The sequence below is a fragment of the Heteronotia binoei genome, chromosome 7 (assembly GCF_032191835.1).
Source record: "Heteronotia binoei isolate CCM8104 ecotype False Entrance Well chromosome 7, APGP_CSIRO_Hbin_v1, whole genome shotgun sequence".
Lineage (NCBI taxonomy): Eukaryota > Metazoa > Chordata > Lepidosauria > Squamata > Gekkonidae > Heteronotia > Heteronotia binoei.
The window spans coordinates 1,497,437-1,519,516 of record NC_083229.1 but is presented as its reverse complement, the minus strand read 5'-3'; the positions used below and the strand labels follow the sequence as shown (position 1 = coordinate 1,519,516).

The following is a 22,080-nucleotide window of genomic DNA, read 5'->3' as shown; positions in this document are numbered from 1 at the left end:
GGAGCACTTTCCCTATGAAGAAAGGTTGGAACGCTTGGGGCGCTTTAGCTGGGAGAAACGTCGACTGCGGGGTGACATGAGAGAGGTTTACAAGATTATGCATGGGATGGAGACAGTAGAGAAAGAAATACTTTTCTCCCTTTCTCACAGTACAAGAACTCATGGGCGTTCAATGAAATTGCTGAGCAGTCGGGTTAGAACAGATAGAAGGAAGTCCTTCTTCACCCAAAGGGTGATTCACATGTGGAATTCACTGCCACAGGAGGTGGTGGCAGCTACAAGCATGGCCACCTTCAAGAGGGGATTGGATAAAAATACGGAGCAGAGGTCCATCAGTGGCTATTAGCCGCAGTGTATATATACATATATGTGTGTGTGTGTTTGTATGTGTGTATATGTATATATATTATATTATATATATTATACACACACACACACAATGGCCACTGTGTGACAGAGTGTTGGACTGGATGGGCCATTGGCCTGATCCAATATGGCTTCTCTTATGTTCTTAATAAATATGTCAAACTGAGATTGATGAGCAGATGTATCCTTAATTGTGGAATGCTGAGAGTAAGTAACAGAGACCCTGCTATCACGCTCCATCTGTCTCCTCACAATCCTGGAGGGACCTTGGGGCAATTACTTTACTCCAGTCTAACCTGCCTTTGAGCATTGTACTGGAGGTAAAATAAAGGAAAGGGAGGACTAGACCAAGCTGAAGTACTTTGAAAGAAGGGGGGAGGATCAAAAATGTGATGAAGAGAGTCCAGCTAGACTTGCACAACGAAGTTTGAGTCCAGTCGGGCACCTTGAAGACCAACGAAGTTTAATTCCGGGTATAAGCTCTTGTGAGCGTGGACACAAAGACTGATATCCAGAATTAAACTTCGTTGGTCTTCAAGGTGCCTGACTGGACCCAACATGGTTCTGCTGTTTCAGACCAACATGGCCACCCCCCTGAATCTCTCTTCATAGACAGGAGCAGGGAGTGCCTCAGACTGGCACAGTGGACCGTTGATGGAAATGCCCTGTCACAGGGGCACTGTTGGCATGTCTGCGTGGCTGCTAAAGAGCTTAATCGGTGTGATCTTGTGTCGCTGTTGTAAGCTGCCCTAAAGGAGGCAAAAGGAGGATACAGGAGGCTTCTCTGTGGGGCCCCCAAGACTTGCACTAAACCTACTGCAAATGTCCCCCCAGCTGCATCAGGCAACCACTCTGCACCAACGCCACCCAACCGCTTCCCTCTAGCCCCCACCCCCCACCCCTGTCAGTCATGGACTCCGAGGGCAAGAATTGGAGTTCTTCCACCTTCACCCCCTCATGGATTCAGAAAGAATGCACAAATTTGTTCAGTCATGCCCCGGGGAACTAAAGTTTTCCATAGGTAACAACAGATATGCCTGGATTGGGGAGGATGTGGAGCAGCGCAGAAATACCACCCAAGAGCTCAAGAAAGCTCCATTTCCCAATGAAAACTTGAGAATCTTCATCTTGGAGTTCCAGACACCTGGAAACTGCCCCCTGCACCACAGATCAGCAAGGGACTCCCTTCCCTTTGAGAGAAGAAGATGGTGATACTGGATTTATACCCCAGCCTTCACTCTGAATTTCAGAGATGCTCACAACCTCCTTTCCCTTCCTCCCCCACAACAGACACCCTGTGTGGTGGGTGGGGCTGAGAGAGCTCTCCCAGAAGCTGCTCTTTCAAGGACAACCTCCGCCAGGCTTCCGGTTTGGATTTCATGGAGAATTGACGAGCTTTCCAGTGGGGGAGCTCACCAGACCCTCTATTCTGGACAGAGAAGGTGTTTGAATACCTGCTGTCTACATCATCTAGGCAAGATGATGGCCAAGATATGCTTAAAGTTCTGAGGAGAGGTACTTTGGCTAACGAGAAATTCCGGGGTGGGGTGGGGTTCTTTTTGGCTTGGAAGAATCTCCGGAGAAAGACCGCTTCCATATTTTTATCTGTTGCTCCGGGACTACATTGGGAAATATTTGGAAGGCAAATGAAGGTCTGGACACATAAACAACTTGTAATAATAAAGAAGGAGGAGGGGGAAATCTTGGACTGAGTTAAACAGATATAAGGCTTAAAAAAAGGCAAAAGCTGATATTGTTTGGAATTCTTCCACTCCTCCCGAGAGTGGAAGAACTGCAGATCAACAAGTCATTACAGGAAATGATGTCTGAGAACATTGTGAGACTTCATAACCATAGATAACGAGACTTTGTGGCAAGTGTAGGTGGAAGAGGCCATCAAGGGAAGGGAAAACTACAGGTTTTTTTTAAGCCCTTCTAGGACTAAACCATAGAGAAACATTGAGCACCATTTTGGGAAACTATAACTTTTAAAAAATTAATATCTGGACCCAGAGGCATAGGAGGATGGTGGTTTTGGGCTCTTCTGAAAGGGCATGCCCTAATCTATAAGACTAGACCAATTAAAAAGAACTTGGTGACTTCAATTGTAAAGCCTATATTTATAATGGGAAGGCAATAATGTCAGCCCAAAAACCATTACAGACAAGAGCCAAGACACTAGAAGAGGGCAAAAAGGCTCATAAAAAAGAACAGATGGATGCCATGGAAGCTAGATTGTCTAAACTGATTAAAGCTTCTATAAGAGATTGTAAGAAGGAATTAAAAAAAGATATAGAAGTTCTCAGTAAAGAGTTTAAATCAGTATCCAAAAAAATCCAAGAGGTGGAAGAGAAAGTGAAAGACCATGATGAAAGAATTAATACAGTGGATTCCACGATTAAAAAACTGCAGGACAAAGCAGCACTGCAGGACTGCAAATCAATGGAAAATCAGATACGTTGAGAGGTGTGCCTGAAAAGGATGGTGATTTAAGGAAATACATAATAAGGATTATTGCTGAATATGTTGGAGGTGATCCTGAGGAGACTAATTACTTTTATGACTATATTTACAGGGTCAATTCAGAATATGCAAGGAAAAATAAACTACCAAGAGATGTGATTGTGAGATGCGTAACAAGAGACTTGGTGGGAAGGATTCTAAGCAAACAGTATGAAGGCAAGCTGATTGTGGAAGGCAGTGATGTTAGAATTATGAAAGAATTACAAGGAAATTCTTGTAAGCGACAGAAGATTATATAAATTAACAAGAACACTAAAGGAACTTGATATGGAAAAATTTAATAATGAATGGCGAAAGTTTCAGAACTATGTGGAAGAACATTGGAGAGTGAAAGGACACTTGGTGATATTTGATAATGGATAACTTCTTTATTACCTATTTTTAATTTATTGGGAAAAGAATGATAGTTAAAATAAGAGTATGAGAAAATATTTTGTTCTTTCTTAAAAGATTATAATAGGATAGATAATATGATTTAATTTAGCAATATATTGGATCATTAATCAAATGAGGTAATAACCATAAAGAAGTATAAGTTCCTTTTTTCTTTTTAAATAGTTTTAAAAAATGTTAAGTTACCTTTACTAAGAACCTAAGAGAAGCCATGTTGGATCAGGCCAGTGGCCCCTCCAGTCCAACACTCTGTATCACACAGTGGCCAAAAATTTATACACACACATATATATACACACACTGTGGCTAATAGCCACTGATGGACCTCTGCTCCATATTTTTATCTAACCCCCTCTTGAAGCTGGCTATGCCTGTAGCTGCCACCACCTCCTGTGGCAGTGAATTCCACATGTTAATCACCCTTTGGGTGAAGAAGTACTTCCTTTTATCCGTTCTAACCCGACTGCTCAGCAATTTCATTGAATGCCCACGAGTTCTTGTATTGTGAGAAAGGGAGAAAAGTACTTCTTTCTCTACTTTCTCCATCCCATGCATTATCTTGTAAACCTCTTATCATGTCACCCCGCAGTCGACGTTCTCCAAGCTAAAGAGCCCCAAGTGTTTTAATCTTTCTTCATAGGGAAAATGTTCCAAACCTGTAATCATTCTAGTTGCTCTTCTCTGCACTTTTTCCAATGCTATAATGTCCTTTTTGAGGTGCAGTGACCAGAATTGCACACAGTACTCCAAATGAGACCGCACCATCGATTTATACAGGGGCATTATGATACTGGCTGATTTGTTTTCAATTCCCTTCCTAATAATACCCAGCATGGCGTTGGCTTTTTTTATTGCAATCGCACACTGTCTTGACATTTTCAGTGAGTTCTCTACCACGACCCCAAGATCTCTCTCTTGCTTTTTTATTGCTTTTATATTGTAAGTAACACTGGGGAAGTCTTGAAAGGGAGGAGGGGAGGTGGAAAATGTGATGCAACATATGGACTTTTATTTGAGAGAAGTAAATGAAATAGTGATATAATATGTTGTAGAATAATAAAAATTGTTTTTACAAAAAAAGGACCACCTCTGCCAGAGCTATGGCTGACCCAAGGCCATTCCAGCAGCTGCAAGCAGAGAAGTGGGGGATCAAACCTGGTTCTCCCAGATAAGCACTTCACCGTTACACTAAACTGGCCATGGTCACTGCCTGCCTGCTTCTTCTCCCCCAGGGGCACAAAGGTACTACTCCATTCTCTGCCGAGGCCTGGCCAAGGTTCTGGTGCTGTTTGGCTGCCCCAGGGCCCACCCTGAGAAGATAGCGAGAGGAGGCCAGCACCCCGCCCCAGGTTCTGCTGTGAGTTCAGCAGAGGTTCTCGCCATCTCGGCTTTCAGCACTCGGCTCCTCTTATTCAACCTCCCCAAACCTCCAGCAGCACCCTCATTATTAAGCGGCTCTCTGGCTCCGGCAGGCCTTTGAAAGGCCACCTGCAGGTGCGTGCCGTGACACAAACCCCTCTCTGATCCTGGTATCACGTGCCACACCACCCCCCGCTGTCTGCCGCGTTAGCATTGTGCGGTGTGAGCCAGAGGGCCGGGCTCCTGGCACCCGCTTAATCTTCCACGCCTGTGTCTCAGAGGAGGCTGAGTAATGACTAACTTGGAAGACGCGCTCCTATAAAAGGCTGCTAAAAGGGCCTACAGGCCCTCTGAGGATGTTAATTCAGGCAAAACCCATCAGCTACATGCCTCCATCCCCACCCCCCTCTCTGGAACACCGAACATTGGCCCGTGAACAGTTGGTGGCTTTGAGCCCACCCTCAACAAGCTACACCGGACGGGTGCATTCGAACAGGGAGCTCATGCCTTTGGGCAGGACCAACGCCACTCTTTTCCAGGCAAGATGCAGAGTGCAAAACCCCTACCCAGACAAGCATCACAGGGTGGGAAGGAGAGGGACTCATGGAAGAGCCCTGCCGTGGTGTCTTATACTGCAGGACAGGGCTCAGCCAAGGAGACGGGGTGCCCTTCTAGAAGAAGAAGAATTGCAGATTTATACCCTGCCCTTCTCTCTGAATCAGAGACTCAGAGCGGCTTACAATCTTCTATATCTTCTCCCCCCACAACAGACACCCTGTGAGGTGGGTGGGGTTGAGAGGGTGCTGACAGCAGCTGCCCTTTTAAGGACAAGTCCTGCGAGAGCTATGGCTGACCCAAGGCCATTCCAGCAGCTGCAAGTGGAGGAGTGGGGAATCAAACCCGGTTCTCCCAGATAGAGAGCTCTGGCTGACCCAAGGCCATTCCAGCAGCTGCATGTGGAGGAGTGGGGGAATCAAACCCGGTTCTCCCAGATAAGAGAGCTCTGGCTGACCCAAGGCCATTCCAGCAGGTGCAAGTGGAGGAGTGGGGAATCAAATCTGGTTCTCCCAGATAAGAGAGCTCTGGCTGACCCAAGGCCATGCCAGCAGCTGCAAGTGGAGGAGTAGGGAATCAAACCCGGTTCTCCCAGATAAGAGAGCTCTGGCTGACCCAAGGCCATTCCAGCAGCTGCAAGTGGAGGAGTGGGGAATCAAACCCGCTTCTCCCAGATAAGAGAGCTCTGGCTGACCCAAGGCCATTCCAGCAGCTGCAAGTGGAGGAGTGGGGCATCAAACCCGGTTCTCCCAGATAAGAGTCCACCCACTTCACCACTACACCAAACTGTTCCCACCCAATGGAAAAGGGAAGGAGGGGACCTGATCCACGGCTGAAGCCACACACCTCCACACCAACAGTACGGGGGAACGCCCCAAACTAATAGATCCAGGTGGGGAGCCCTGTTGGTCTGAAGCAGCAGAACAAAGTTGGAGTCCAGGGGCACCTTAAAGACCAGGAAAGTTTTACTCAGGGGAAAAGCTTCCATATGCGTGCACAAGAAAGCTTCTACCCCAAACTAAACGTTGTTGGTCTTAAGGGCACCACTGGACTCCGACTTTGCTCTACAACACCAGCAGGACTCTCTTGGCCCTTTTTTTGATCACCACCCCTTCCTTCTGCCCAGGCACTTGGGCTTGAGCTAGCCTTTGCCCTCACAACAACTGAGGCAGGCTGGACTGCAATAAAGTAGCTGCCCCACGGCCACTCTGAGAGCTGCACAGACTAGCTGGACAGCAGCCCCCCACCCCCCCCCCCCCCCGGCCAGGAAAGAAAGCTGGAAGAGACCCTGACCCAGCAGCAGGGCAGCTCACAGGCAAGAGCCAACGTGCGTCAACCCACCTTGCAGTGATCACGCAGGAGATATGAGGGTGCCCCAAACCTTGCACAGGGCACCTCTTTGAGATGCAGCAGCCCACCTTGGCTTCCAGCAGCTCTAAGGGGTGCCAAGGATAATGGGGGCAGCCACTCGGAGCTCCCAGGCGGGGCTCCCTGCTGCTCGGCAGCTCTGAGCTCCTCTCCTTGGCCACTCTGCATGCAGAGGCAAGGCTGGCCCTGGCCCCTCTCCTGCTGGGACTGACAACATCTGCCAAGCCAGGGCCCCACATCAGACAAGCCCCCAGAAGTCCTGCCCCTCACACCCCCCCGGGCCCAGCCAGGTCGGCTCTGGGTCAACAAAGGCACAATGCAGCCGGGGGAGAAACACCCACAGCCTACATGGAGGGCTTTGCCCCAAAGTGATCCAAGCCCGGGACTGAGTCTGCCCAGCCAAACCCACACGGTGCAAGAGCCACAACACAAGCTGCCCAAACAGCCAGACCCGGGCGACGTTTCAGGCTGTGTCAAATACCGACGACTACAGATTTATACCCTGACCTTTTCTCTGAATCAGAGCGGCTCACAATCTCCTTTACCTTCTTCCCCCATAACAGACACCCTGTGAGGTGGGTGGGGCTGAGAGAGCTCACCCAGAGGCTGCCCTTTCAAGGACAACCTCTGCCAGGGCTTTGGCTGACCCAAGGCCATTCCAGCAACTGAAAGTGGAGGAGTGGGGAAGAAGAAGACTGCAGATTTATACTCCGCCCTTTTCTCTGAATCAGAGCGGCTCACTATATCTCCTATATCTTCTTCCGCACAACAGACACCCTGTGAGGTGGGTGGAGCTGAGAGAGCTCACCCAGAGGCTGCCCTTTCAAGGAGAACTCTGTGAGTGCTCTGGCTGACCCAAGGCCATTCCAGCAGGTGCAAGCGGATGACTGGGGAATCAAACCTGGTTCTCCCAGATAAGAGTCCGCACACTTAACCTCTACACCAAACCGGCCTGCAAAGGCCAAACTTGGAGGTCACAAAGTTCATCCCACACCAGGCAGAGGCAGTCAAAAAGAGCAGTGTTCATTTGGACTGGCGGGGGGGGGGGCTCAATCTGACCCTCCTTCCATCCCCCCCCCCCCCAACATGGATTGCAAAGCTTCATCTACCCCAAGGGTGGCCAACAGTAGCTCTCCAGATGTTTTTGCCTACAACTTCCATCAGCCCCAGTCATTGGCCATGCTGGCTGGGGCTGATGGGAGTTGTAGGCAAAAAAACATCTGGAGAGCTACCATTGGCCACCCCTGCTCTACCCCTTGCTTTGAAGAGGCAGGAGCTGCAACTCACAGCTGCAAGAGGGCAGCTGGCAGGACCCGCTCCCGGCTTCTTTGGGGAAGCAGAGAAGGGTGGAGGGGGAGAAGGGCACAAACACCAGTGCTGCTCCAGGGAACTGGAGGGGGGGCAGGCCTGCTGGCTTCCGCTTGGGCTATCCTGAGCAGAGAGCCCTTCTCGTTAATAAGTCACAGCTGGAAGGGAGGCGAAACAACTTCCTCCACGTGAGCGAGCGCTCAGGCCTCCACACACACGCAGAGGCTGCTCCATAAATTCAAGACGTTTCTGTCTGCCAGATTTATGGAGCCTCGTCTCCGGCCAGCCCTTGTCGGTGATGTCTCACTTCCACGCCTCAGCCCCACCGGCGTGTCCTGATTTAGGGCTCTGGCTGGAGCAGCCGCTGGGCCGGATCTTGCCCCACGCTGCTGCCTGGTAGGGCAGTGCCACGCCAATGAGAGGCCGGCTGCTACATAAACGGTCAAGGGTTCCAATCCATCTAACTTTGATTGTGCTACATGCCATTAATGCAAACCTGAGAAGAGAGAGCAACACTGTGGGACAGCAGAGAAGCAGCACAGGACGCCCTTCCACCCTGCAGGGCTCAGCTGCCGGGGAGACAGAAAGCGCCGTCCGACTCACGCTTTCGCCCATCCTTGACCAAAGATGTTGGGGTCCCACCCCATGTTATTCTCAAGAAGTGAGAGAGGCCCAAGGTCCCCCGGAGAGCTCCTCAAGGCCTCCCCTGCCACCACTTGACCCTCTAGCCAAAGCTGGCTCTTGGGGCTGAGAGCGCTGCCCTGCCAAAGCCTTTGCCTTCTGGCACCTCTCCGCCAGGTGCCACCGAAGCCCTGCCGCACCTCACAGCTGAGCACAAGGAAGCCGTGCTGCTGGGCACCTTTAGGCCTTTGGCAGTTCAGCCGGGCCTTGTTTCCTTCCTCCGCCCGCCCCCCCCCCCCGGCCTGAATTGATATCCTCCTGAGAAAGGTGGCCTCAACAATGAACCTATGAAGCTACCTTCTACTGAATCAGACCCCCCCTTGGTCCATCCAAGTCAGTCTTGTCTACACAGCAGACTGGCAGCGGCTCTCCAGGGTCTCCAGCTGAGGTTTTCCACGCCTACTTGCCTGCACCCTTTTTTAGTGGAGATGCCGGGGACTGAACCTGGGACCTTCTGCTTACCAAGCGGATGCTCTACCACTGAGCCACCATCCCCCACCGTCCTCTAGCCAAAGCTAGACTGGAAACCAGGCTGGAAAGACAGCCTGCCCTTTCCAAAAGCAGGTCAGCTGCAGCAACCGCAGCCTCTAGCTGCCTTCCTCCGGTGACTAACGCTTGGCTCCCTGCTGCCTGGCTCCAGCCCACCCGAGCTCAGCTTTTCTCTTGCCTGTGACCGACGGGCGCCAGCTCTTCAGCAAACGCTCCGATGCAAACGGCCCCTCTGGTGAGTGTCAAAAGGACACTGCGCAGGGCTGCTTTTGGAACCCGCCAGTCAGGAGGAGGAAGCAGAAGAGCTCCGAGAGGGAGGGGGAAGGAGGCAGGCGGCCAGCTGAAGGTGTCTGCGTGGATTTATTTTTACCGGGAGAAATTTTAAACCTTTCAGTTCTGTGGGCGACGGGGGGCTTGTAAAAACAGCGGGGCCTTGTAAACGCAGTCTGGCCAGGAGGAAGCACTCGCGGCGTCCCAACGGCGGAGCTCCAGAACCGAGCCAAGCTAAGCGGAGCCCCCAAAGGCGGGGAGGGAAGCGGGCTGACACACAGGTGCAGACACCCCCAGTTGGCAAAGCGCGGGGAGGGGCCAGGAGACAACCTCTCCCCCCCTCCCTTTCCAGCATTGGGAAGAAGAGCCGCTTGAGAACAGGCGATGCGCATCGCACAAGAGCAAGAGGAGCAGGACAAGATCTCTGCCAGCAGCCCTCCCCTCCGCAGCAGGCTAGTCCAGACCCTCTGGGGCTGCAGAGGATGGAGGAGGCACCTGAGGAGTGCTGCCTTTTGACCCCCACAGTAAGACAGCAGCCACCCACTCCTCTGACCTTGCCACCAGAGGTTAAAAACGTAACAGAAGCCTTGTGGGATCAGGCCAATGGCCCATCCAGCCCAACACTGTGTCACACAGTGGCCAAAACACCCAGGTGCCATCAGGAGGTCCACCAGTAGGGCCAGGAGACTAGAACCCCTCCCATTGTGCCCCCCCAAGCACCAAGACTACAGAGCATCACTGCCCCAGGCATAAGAACATAAGAGAAGCCATGTTGGATCAGGCCAATGGCCCATCCAGTCCAACATTCTGTGTCACGCAGTGGCCAAAATAACCAGGTGCCATCAGGAGGTCAGAACACAAGACATCAGGAGTGTGTATATATATGTGTGTGTATATAATTTTTTTGGTCACTGTGTGACACAGAGCGTTGGACTGGATAGGCCATTGGCCTGATCCAACATGGCTTCTTATGTTCTTTAGAAGCCCTCCCACTGTAGCCCCGCAAGACACAGCATCACTGCCCCAGAGAGTTCTAACAGTACGCTGTGGCTAAGAGCCACTGATGGACCTCTGCTCCATATGCTTATCCATTCCCCTCGTGAAGCTGTCTATGCTTGTAGCTGCCACCACCTCCTGTGACAGTGAATTCCACATGTTAATCACCCTTTGGGTGAAGTAGTATTTCGTTTTATCCGTTCCAACCCAACTGCTCAGCAATTTTATTGAGTGTCCACGAGTTCTCATATTGTGAGAAAGGGAGGAAAGGACTTCTTTCTTTACCCTCTCTATCTCAGGTTCTTCTGGATTGCCACTTGCAGCCCATTTCAAGCTACAGCCTGAGCAGCAAAGGAGAGAGCTGCCTGCCCGCCCTCCCTCGGTGGGCCCTCCACAGATGGGCGCAAGCAGTGCCAGATTCTGCAGCCCAAACAAGAAACCAGTTGCCTTTCACAGCAAAGCCCTGCAGACAGTACGAGGCCCTGGCAATTAAACCAGACAGAGCTTAGCTGTAACAACGTCAATGATTTCAGAGCCTGGATCTCCCAGAATGCCAATGGGATGCGTCCTGCTTCAGTTCTCAAGTTGTTTGGGTGTTGTTGTTGTTACAACAATTAAGGAACTGGATGGCAAAGCCAGAGAAAGAAAACAGCGGGTTCCACATAAGGCGGCTTGCGTCCTGGAGCATGCTGGCCCTTCCCTCAGATAGGCGCAAGGAGTTCCCCAGTCAAAGCTGCAGCAACAGCCACACTCCCACTCAGCCTCATCACACCTGGCAACAACTAATTTGCAGCCCAGGCAGAGGGGAGACGTGTGGTGCCAGCACAGAAATTTGCCCATCGGCACTACTGTTGGAACAAAACCCAGTGGAACTGGGATCTGAACCCGGGACCAAGACTCCAGCAAGTTCCTGGGAAGCATTTGCTAGGGTCAAGAGGGAAACATTAACCTCCTGAGCTTCAGGTCGTGCAAGGAAAGAGCCAGCAGCAGCAGCAGCTTTCTAAAAAGGAAGATATCAGATTTACAGGCACAACTATTCCAGACATTTAAAAAAACCCTGGAAGGAAGCACTTGGCTCACAGATCCTGCTTTAGTAGGAGGCGAGGGATCCAAAGCGAATGAGCACAGGAAGGAGAACCAGAGGCCAGCGGAAGCGATGGGAGGCGCAGAGGGAGACGGTCTCTGGCACAGCCCTTCCAGCTCCCGCCCCCAAAGCCAGACTCCCACCTGCTGATTCTTTAAGCACCTTTGGGTGCTCTGCGCTCAAGTCACCCGTGCTCAAGCGCACAGCAGGGAAGGTCACACATCTATGCCCTTTTTGCATTTATTTAAAACATTCTTCAGCTGCCTTTCTGCCTTACGGCACTCAAGGCAAATTACAAACACAGATAAAACACACTTAATACAATATACTGAAAGCATTTAAAACCCGAGTTTTAAAATCACAATTCAGGGCTGCAGTCCTAAATAAAACCATATTCGACTCTGTAAAATGAAGTCCTAAATAAAAGCCTCTTCAACTGCCTCCTGAAGATGAGATGAGGCCAGGGACACCCGTGTGGGGAGGCTGTTCTGCAACTGTGGGGCTGTCACCAGAAAGGCCCTCTCTCACCTGCCTTTCCAACCAGCTTTTCAGATGGGACAGGCAGGAGGGCCTCACCCTGTGATCTTCATTCCCACACAGGAAGAGATGGGAGAAGCAGGTGCTTCCGATAACCCGGTCCCCATCCATAAGGAGACGGACAACAGACATGGTAGGATTTGAAGCCAGGTTTTCTGTGGCCCCAGAAGGTAGGACCAGAACCAAGGGCTTGAAATTAAATCAAGAGTTTCTGGCTCAACATTAGAAAGAACTTCCTGACCATTAGAGTGGTTCCTCAGTGGAACAGGCTTCCTCCTCGGGAGGTGGTGGGCTCTCCTTCCTTGGAGGTTTTGAAACAGAGGCTGGATGGCCACCTGACAGCAAGGAGGATCCTGTGAATTTAGGGGGAGGGGTTTGTGAGTTTCCTGCATTGTGCAGAGGGTTGGGCTAGCTGACCCTAGAGGTCCTTTCCAACTCTAGGATTCTATGACAGGTTCCCCAGTGGAAGAGGCTTCCTCCTTGGGAGGTGGTGGGCTCTCCTTCCTTGGAGGTTTCTAAACAGAGGCTAGATGGCCACCTGACAGCGTTGAAGATCCTGTGAATTTAGGGGGAGGGGTTTGTGGGTTTCCTGCATTGTGCAGGGGGTTGGACTAGATGACTCTGGAGGTCCCTTCAAACTCTAGGATTTTCCTTCCTTAGAGGTTTCTAAACAGAGGCTAGATGGCCACCTGACAGCAATGAAGATCCTGTGAATTTAGGGGGAGGGGTCTGTGGGTTTCCTCCATTGTGCAGGGGGTTGGACTAGATGGCTCTGGAGGTCCCTTCCAGCTCTAGGATTCTGGAGCCCACCTTTTTAGGATATTCAGATAATATTGCTGCATTGCAGGGTAAATCTATCCATGGAAGTCTACAGAGCAGGAGGCAGAGAGGGCCTCATGTGGGAACGAGGTACCAGAAAGAAAGCCGTGTGGATGGCTGATCCTTGGCGAGAGGTTACAGCAAAGAGGCAGGCACCTGCCTTCTTCTGCAGAGGAAGTCGACAGCAAACCACCATCGAGGGCACCCTGAAGAGGCGAGAGGGCAAAGCCCTTGCTCTTCTCAGTCCCGCTGGGAAGAGGTGAGGGAGCAAACACTTCAGCCCCCTCCAAATCTGCTTCCCATCTTTACCTTCCGTTGCACCTTGACAGAGCTGGGGGTGGGATGGCAGGGGGAGAGAAAGCAGTGCTCAGTTGGCTGCCGCTGCTGCCTCTTCAGTGAACTGCAGAAGCTACAAAGGAATCAGCCAAGGAAGCCCTGAGTGGGCTGGCTCCTGGAGGGGCCATAAAGAAAGAGTCAGCTACAACGAGCCCCTCGCAGATTTGCCAGAAAAGAGGCCCACGCCAAGGCACAGCCAATAATCCTTCACGCAGCTGGCTCCCAGCCACACGCGCTCACCGCGCACACCGCAGAGACCCTGCTCGCAGGAGGACACATGCTGGGACCATAAACTCTCTTCGGTGACGATAAAAGGCCTGATAGAAATCGCACCTGGCACTTTGAGAGGAGCGCAGGGGAGACAGACTCCCAACGGCACACCCTGAAAAGCCCCGACAGAGGACACGTGCAGTCCCGCACAGACTCCCCAGAGATTGGGGCCGATATGTGCAGAAAGCAGCAAGAGATGCTACGCTCCTCTTTCCCGCTATCTGCCAAGAGGGTCGTCTCTTTTTTGTTTGCAGGGATACCGGTTGAAATCTGAAACCAAACCACAAGCCACGTTGCTCACGCTTGTGACATTGTAGCTGATCCCCAAAAAGGCATTTGTGGACCTGTGATCTGTTTCTGGATCTCTCACGTTTGTGGCAAGAACCAGTGAAGCAAATAAAGCCATTTCTTCCAATCATGTTTCTTCATTTAGATTTGTGGGTACTTTGTAATCTCCATTCGTGTAAGCACAAGGTAAAGTGTGCAACTGAGTCACAACCGAGTAATGGGGACCCCATGAAGTTCTAACCCTAATGGTTTTCAAGGTAAGTGGTCAACAGAGGTGGTTTGCCATGGCCTTCCTCTGCGTAGCAACCACAGTCTCTCAGTCGTCTCCCATTCAAGGACTGACTCCGCTTAGCTTCTGAGCTCTGATGAGATCGAGCAAATCTAAGCTTTGGGCTGCTACAGGAAAGAGGGTAATCGTGAAAAATTAACCTATTATTTAAAATTAACTTTTCCTAACATGGCAAACACCCCCATCAATCATAAGGCAGAAGACCAAATGCCATGACTGATGCAAGGCTATTCCAGCAGGTGCAAGTGGAGGAGTGGGGAAGCAAACCCGGTTCTCCCAGATAAGAGAGCTCTGGCTGACCCAAGGCCATTCCAGCAGCTGCAAGTGGAGGAGTGGGGAATCAAACCCGGTTCTCCCAGATAAGAGAGCTCTGGCTGACCCGAGGCCATTCCAGCAGGTGCAAGTGGAGGAGTGGGGAAGCAAACCCGGTTCTCCCAGATAAGAGTCCGCACACTTCACCACTACACCAAACTGGCTCTCTGGGCCACCATCAAGTCAGAAGTGACCTGAGGGCACATGCACACAATGCGAATCACCCAGTCCATGAGCCATTCTATGGGCTAATTTTCCATATCCATAATCAGCCAATTCAACAGGTATTTCTGCAAAGGTACTCACAGAGGTACCCAAAAAAGGATCAAGTGTCTTGGCACTTCTGGTTTGCTTTTAATAGCAGAGTATTAGGCTGGTTAATAGGACATGTCTCTCCAGAATTACAATGAAGTCCTAAAATGCAGTTCTGCAGGGCTAGAAAAAGCCACTGGGGAAAAAAAACAGATCACATGAACTCAAAGACGATGCGGTCACTACAAGATCCCAGTGCAGACCCCTTGCTCTCTCTACTGCATTGCACTGGCATTCCCTGGCAGCCAGTTTGATGGAGCGGTTAAACGCGTGGACTCTAATCTGGGTTTGATTCCCGCCCCCCCCCCCCCCCGCTCTCCACATGAAGCCAGCTGGGTGAGCTTGGGTCAGTCACACTTCTTAAAAGAGCTGCTCTCTCAAGAGCAGTTCTCAAGAGAGCTCTCTCAGCCCCACCTCCCTCACAGGGTGTCTGTTGCAGGGAGAGGAAGGGAAGGGAATTGTAAGCCACTCTGAGTGAAGCGTCTTCTCTATTGCACTGGGTGCCAGGAAAACAATTTGCATCCCCTTCTCTTGCTTGTGCACCTGGGGCTTTGGAGCCGATTTCAACAGTAAAATGAGAAGGAAAGCTGGGGGAAATCCCCCCCCCCCCCAGCCCAGAACAAAGATTTCCACCAGGTTTGCATCTAAGCAGGTATGTCCCTGCTCAGAGGCCAGGGCAGTGAGTGAGTCTAGGCCACAACACCCCAACCTCACAAGAGCCAGAAACATGATTCTAAGTCAAGTAGGCAGTCAAAGTCTTAGGGGGTGGATTTTCATCATGTCAGCAACTCCCGCCATGTGGCTACCTGGATCCACTACAGGCACCGCTGCCTTGTTCTTGGTTCAACTACAAAAAGTGCTGCACTTAAGTCAGAGGATGCTACCTGGGCAAGAAGGATCCTCTCTGCTGATCTGGGACTGGACACTGTCCAGAAAAGGCCAAGGGACCAAGATCTAGACCGGCTGCTCCAGCCAAGAGTCATAAAGCCGCATATTCCAGGGGTGAGGCATTAATAAGCTGTTTGTGGCTGGAAGGAGAAGGCTCTTAGCTGCAGCTGCCAAGAAAGGTGCCACAGCAGCCACAAAACAGGAACGAGGGGCTGCCGGAGGTCACTGACTCATCTTCCAGGAAAAGTGCAATTCAAACACTTGGCCCTCCGTTTGAACACCCACTGCTATGAGCCACTCTGCGCAGCTGGGGGAAGCTGACCGCAGCACTTGGGATCTAAAGAGAGTGCCAGAAGCCAAGCCTGCCTCAGGATCCATCAGAAAAGCTTCCTGCTAACCCTTAGGAGAGGAGGCAGGTAGGAAGGGGAGGTGCTTGCTGCACACGCTCAGGAAACCTGCATGTCTTTTCCCCCTGTTGGAGAACACCTATTCTGGGGTAGCTTGTAGCTGTGTTGGTCAGAACAATTTGAGTCCAATCCAGGAGCTCCTTAGAGACCAAAGAGTTTTTCAGGCCTCTGACGAAGGGAACCTTGAATCTTCTCGAGAGCCTTTCTCCATATGTTCCCCAGAGAGCACTGTGGTCAGGGACACAAAATCTACCTATTCCCAGACCAAGGGAGGCCAGACTGTGTTCTACAAGGGCCAGGGCCTTTTCAGTGGCAGCACCAGAAATGTGGAATGCCCTCCCAGAGGCCATAAGGGCCCTGCAGGATCTTCCCCAATTCCACAGAGCCTGCCAAACTGAACTATTTCGACAGGCCTTCAACACCAAAACCGGGAGGCACTACCATTATTACGGACACAGCCTGCCTTGCTGAAGTTGAGCAGCACCTAAGAAATGTGTTTTAAATTGTTATTTTATCGTTTTAAGCTGCAACTGTGAATGTTTTTTAATCGATTGTCAGCCGCCCTGAGTCTGCTTGTGGAGAGGGCGGGACAGAAGGTTAAAGTAATAAATAAATAAATAAAATATTCCCCCAAACCCCTGCTGGACTCAGATGCCACGATTCTAGGGGGAGACATCTGCAACCTTCGGCTCCAGCCAGCACCTCCTTTCCTGCCCCAGACCAGCTGTCCCCCACCAGCCGCCAGGTACTTGGCTCCCTCTCACGAGTGCCCAAACGGGGCGGCCTTGGGGCCAGTGAAGCTTCCTCCTCCAGCTCTCCTTAAAGAGCAAGCTGGGACATTCCCCCATTCCCTACGGTCAGCACTGAGTCTGGGTAAGAAGGAGTGGAGCTCTGCTGAGCCATCTGGCTTCACTGCGTCTCGTGTCCAGGGAAGCCTCTAAGTCACACCGAGATCCGCAATAACAACATTCTGAGAGAATCCCTGGTCGGGACGACTGAACAGCCTGCCTTCCAGCAGCAAGCTCGTTAATGTGGCTGAGGAACTCACTGCCACAGGAGCAGCAGGGCCATGAGCTCCAACGGCTTTAGAGGGGAGATTAGACAATTTCAGGTATCAGGCAAGTTTTAAGTCCACCAGTAACCATCTACCATCATCAATGTTCCCTCTGAGTTAGTGTGAGCTAGCTCAGTTTTTTAGCCTCCTGCTCACACCTTTTTGTCTTCGCTCAGAAAAAATGGCCCCAGAGTGAACTAATTCATGCAATAGCTCACCACTTTCATACCAGCAGCTCACGAAGTAGAATTTTTGCTCACAAGGCTCCACAGCTTAGAGGGAATATTGACCATCCTGGCTAAATGGAACACCCCGCTCCCTATTCAGAGGTACCGCCAAACTCTGCCTACCGACTGCTGGGGCAACTGCGGGTGGCTCTGGGTTCCAAGACCTGTTTTGTAGAAGGTCTGGCCATCCCAGAGGCACCTTTCTGGTAACAGCCAGGCCTGACAGAAGCCACAAGGGTGGTGAGCAGAAGAGGCCTGGCTGGAATGAGGCCACGGGGCAGCTGCTGAACAAGATAGGGTGCTTCATAGGGAGTTGCCTAGAACATATGAAGCTGCCTTATACTGAATCAGACCCTCGGTCCATCAAAGTCAGTATTGTCTTCTCCGACTGGCAGCGGCTCTCCAGGGTCTCAAGCTGAGGCTTTTTCACACCTATTTGCCTGGACCCTTTTTTGGAGATGCTGGGGATTGAACCTGGGACCTTCTGCTTCCCAAGCAGATGCTCTACCACTGAGCCACCGTCCCTGGAAGCGGCTTCAGCCTCAGTAGCTCTTGGAGGAGGCTTGCAGCAGGTCAGCTGGAAGATCTTTAGTAAGTCAGTGGCTTCAATGCCCTGTCGGGCAATGCACAGTGCCCTGCTGCTGCCTCCCCCCCCCTGCAGTGCCTCCCCCTCCCTCCCTCCCTCCGAGAGTGCAACAAGGCTGGGCCTCCCGGGTTCGAAGCAGCCAGCATCTGCGCATTTTTCAAAGAGACTGCTGGAGGAGGCTTCTCCCCCCCCGCCCCTTTCCAGAACCAGGGGAAGTGAGGGGGGAGCAAAGCCTCCTCCGGCACTCTCCGAAAACCGCGCAGATGCCGGCTGTCTTCAGCTTCATTTACAACCCACCTTTCTTACCAAGACTCAAGGTGGATGACAACATACGATAAAAACAATTCCAGCAGCCAAGACGTGCCCCTTGCCATCCGCAACAAGGATGGGCATGGAAAGCTGTTTGCAAGCCTGCAAGGAGCTGAGAACTCCCAGCAAAGCCAGGAGGAGTCTCCTGTTGCTAAACCACAGTGCTGAGTCCTGCTGCAATCGGTGGGCTGCCCAGCAGAGGGCGCGAGAAGACAGCCCAAAGGAGACACGGCACACCGACACACGCGCAGCCTCCCTGCAAACACGCCAGTGCCCTGCATACGTACTGCTTCATGGCTACCAGCTTGGAGTCCATGCTCTCCTGCTTGCCCTTCATCACCTGCACATCAGTCAGCAGCTTGGTGACGCTGTCCTGGCGAACCCGGATGTCCTCGTTCTTTATGCCTGATACCTAAAGGAAGGAGCAGATCGGTCACGTCCTGGGATCTGGCACAAGTTCTTCTCTGCTCCCCCTCTCTGGAGCCCACCCCCCCCACCCCTGCTGAGAGACCTGTTCTTGGGCCTCTTCTGGGGTCTCTGCACACTCTTTAAAGAGAGTCCCCTCTGCAAGCGCCAGTCGTTTCCAACTCTGGGGTGATGCTGCATTGCAAAGTTTCCACGGCAGACCAAGAGAAAGAAGTCCCGTTCTCCTGCTCCTCTGCGCCCTCCTCCTGCCCTCTCACCTTTATGGGACAGCTGCCCAGACACCAGGAGGCTGCTGGGAAGGGAGAGGCAGAAGCAGACTGCACAGAGCCCGCCCCCCCCCCCAGGGGTGCCTTTGAACCGGAGCCGGCAGACTCACGTTTGTCACTTTCCGCTTGATGTTCTCCAGGAGGTGCTCCTGGCCTCGGATGAAATAGGGATGCTGGAATTCGGTGTCATCCTTCTCGGGCTTCACCAGACCACCCTGCTCAATGTGGATCACCTTTCGGAAACCGTCTGAGAGGAGGAGGAAGCGGAATGCCTCAGCGGCCAAAGCGTTTGCACGTGTGCGTGGAGAATGGGCCTGAGAGACTAGTCTGTGTTTTGCGGAACATAAGAGCCCCCTCCCAGACTTTAATCTCTTCTCCTCTGGGAGACCATCTATCACTCGCTTAGCTCTGGACACCATTTTCCCCAAAGCTCAAAGCAGCAGGCAGCTCTCCTGGTTGAGCGGGGAGACACTCCGGGGTCCACGCGAGTCCGCACCCCTCACGGACCTGCTGCTCAGCTGCGGCAACTGGGGGCACATTCGTGCCATCTGACGGCTCGGAGGACAAAGAGAAGCCCTGGCAGGCACAGCACCCCTGCCTGCATCCCGGCAGCAACAAGCTGCCCCAGTTCCACCCCGTGCAAAGCCTCCTGAGAGGGAAGGCACCAAGGGCCACCAGGGACAGAGGGTGTCTTACTGATTTATATCCCGCAAGCGGTACTTACACATGTTGAGCTGCCGAACAAAGCTCGCCATGTTGTTATGCTTGAAGTACTTGGGAAGCACCTCCTTGGCAAACTGGCCTTGGTCGAAGACGTGGAAACTGCTTCCGCTCTGCAACAACAGCAACAGCACCTGGTCAGCAAGATGCGCGACAGGCAACCTCACCCGCTGCCACGGGACCGGGCACCCCCCCAAGGGCCAGAAACAGGCAGAGCCGGATGGTTTTACTGGGCGCAACACAGGCTGGCAGCCAATGGAGGCACTGGACGCAAAGTGCAGCGGGAGGGGAAGTGTGCACAGGAGCTGAAGGTTTCTGAACCCCTCTGACATAGAAGAAGAAGATGATGACATTGGATTAATAGCCCACCCTCCACTCCGAATCTCAAGAGTGGCTCACAATCTCCTTTATCTTCCTCCCCGCCAACAGACCTGTGAGGTGGGTGGGGCTGAGAGAGCTCTCCCAGAAGCTGCCCTTTCAAGGACAACTCTGCCAGAGCTATGGCTGACCCAAGGCCATTCCAGCAGCTGCAAGTGGAGGAGTGGAGAATCAAACCCCGTTCTCCCAGATAAGAGTCCACACACTTCACCACTACACCAAACTGGCTCTCTCTACCCAAAACTGGAATATATACCCAAACCGGAACAGTTGTCACACTACCCCCACGGTTGCTGTGTGAAGGCAGCATATAAACGTTTCCTACCTACACGGTTCCCCATTGACAAGTTTACCAAGCCATGCAGGTGGCCCCCAAATTCTTGGGCAACACAACCTATGCTGAATCCAACACAGCAGTTGCACGGACAGTCATTTACTCAAATCCAGACCGCTTCTTGCCAGAAGAAGCCACGACATGTCGCAGTGTCCCAATTTAAATGTCGCAATGAAGCGTAGCTGCTTTCAAGCAGCTTTTCAACTTTTGCTGCTTGCATGAAGGAAGACAGAGGGGGCTGCGTGAACGCCCGGATGAGCCAGACTTATCCTTCCTAAGAAGCAGCCAGAGTTGATTTGTAACACCTGAACACAGTCCAGGGCCTCTGCCTCTCCTCCAGGGACTCTTCTCTGGAGCCCTCAAGCCAAAGAGCGTCAAAATCTGTAAGCCTTCGCTGATACGCTTTTAACTATTTAAAAAAACAGAACGGCTTTGTTTAAGACAGTTAATAAATAACCTATCAATCTCCGCTCATCTCTGGCCCCTTCCAGACTTGTCCCACTGAAATGAGAATTGCCTGAAGACCAGAAACGGTGCAGCAGGAGCAAGATCTCAGCCCTTTGGCATGAAAAAAGAAACCGGCAGCCGTTTTACTGAGCAAGATGTCATTACTTTTCTGGCTCAAGGGGTAGGAATTTTATTGTCCAAATATAATGGTGTCTACAGGAGAGAAAGAGAAAGAAAATATTTTCAATCTGGCAGAGCAATACAAGAGAACTGAACTCTCTCTCTCTCTTTTTTTTACAGCCTGGATTTTTTTTTTCATGGCAAGAAAAAAAAAGCGCTTTGCTATTGAGTCATCTTCCTGTCAAGACAATTCCATATGCCAGGAGAACAAACACAGCTGATACCAATACGAGGTGGGAACCAAACCAGACCAAATCACTGCACGAAAATTAAGTTTGCTAGTTCTAAAGAGACACGGTGACATTTGGGACCACCCATAAGCAGAAAGGGAAGGGGGGGGGAGCACACTGACCACCCAGGACTGGGTATCGCCTGGCACCTCCGAAAGATTGCCAGTGGCAGGAATTCAGCAGCAACGGACACATATGCTGGCGCAATCATTGCTTGGCACACGAGCCAGCCAGAACCCAAAGCCCTCTAGCCCTGGGGCGTCAAACTCATTTGCTACAAGGGCTGGATCTGACATAAAGGAGCCCTTGTCAGGCCAGGCCGTTTGTGTCATAAAATATAATGCCAGGTAGCAGAGATGTAAACATTGTAAAGGACACAGGCAAACACAACTAAAGGTTTTTTTAAAAAAACTTAAAATAAAATATGCTTAAAAGATTAGCACTCTTGAAATCTGTTGTTTATTTAACGGTTTCTGCTGACACCTTTTGCTCTGAATTATTGTATCAAACTCTGGAGACAATGTCTGTGCTGTAACAATCTTGAGTATGCCCTTCGGGTGTTGTTCAGGTGTGCATCTGTAAGTTGCAAACCTACTTTTCATCTACTGACATTCATTACAGAAATCTCACGGTCAATGCTTTGAGCCTAAGACCCAGGGGAGAACATGAAATGGCTGGGCATTGCAAACTTTTGTGCATAAATTGCTCCATGTGCTGGTCAGCCAAAGGAGAAAATGGAGGCTTTGTTGCGTAGCCTGATTGAGCGAGCCTGGCAAAGCAAGCTTTGATGCAGAAGGAAGCAAGAGAGAGAAAGAAGCAGATGACAGTGAGTTGCTCCCGGGCCTGATAAGAACCCTCCAGGGGCCTGATTAGGCCCTCGGGCTGCACATTTGATATTCCTAATTTAGCCTCTCCCAGCCCTAACCAAGTTGCCTCAAGCAACAGCTGCAGGCTTAGCTAGATGAAAGGCAAGGATCAGAGTTTCACGACCCTCAACAAGACAAATATCAACATGTTAAGAACCCACCTAAATTGTATGCCACACACCACCATCCACCATCCACCAGCAAAAG

General features: G+C 51.5%; 1 protein-coding gene across 1 annotated transcript in view; it reads right to left on the bottom strand.

Annotated features, from left to right (window-relative positions):
- The window catches only part of HSF1 (heat shock transcription factor 1), a 63,556-nt gene that overhangs the window by 23,791 nt on the left and 17,685 nt on the right, over positions 1–22,080 (bottom strand). Inside the window, 3 exon segments of the mRNA XM_060243141.1 lie at positions 18,314–18,438; positions 18,829–18,965; positions 19,443–19,551. Coding sequence (XP_060099124.1) covers positions 18,314–18,438; positions 18,829–18,965; positions 19,443–19,551 — 371 coding nt within the window.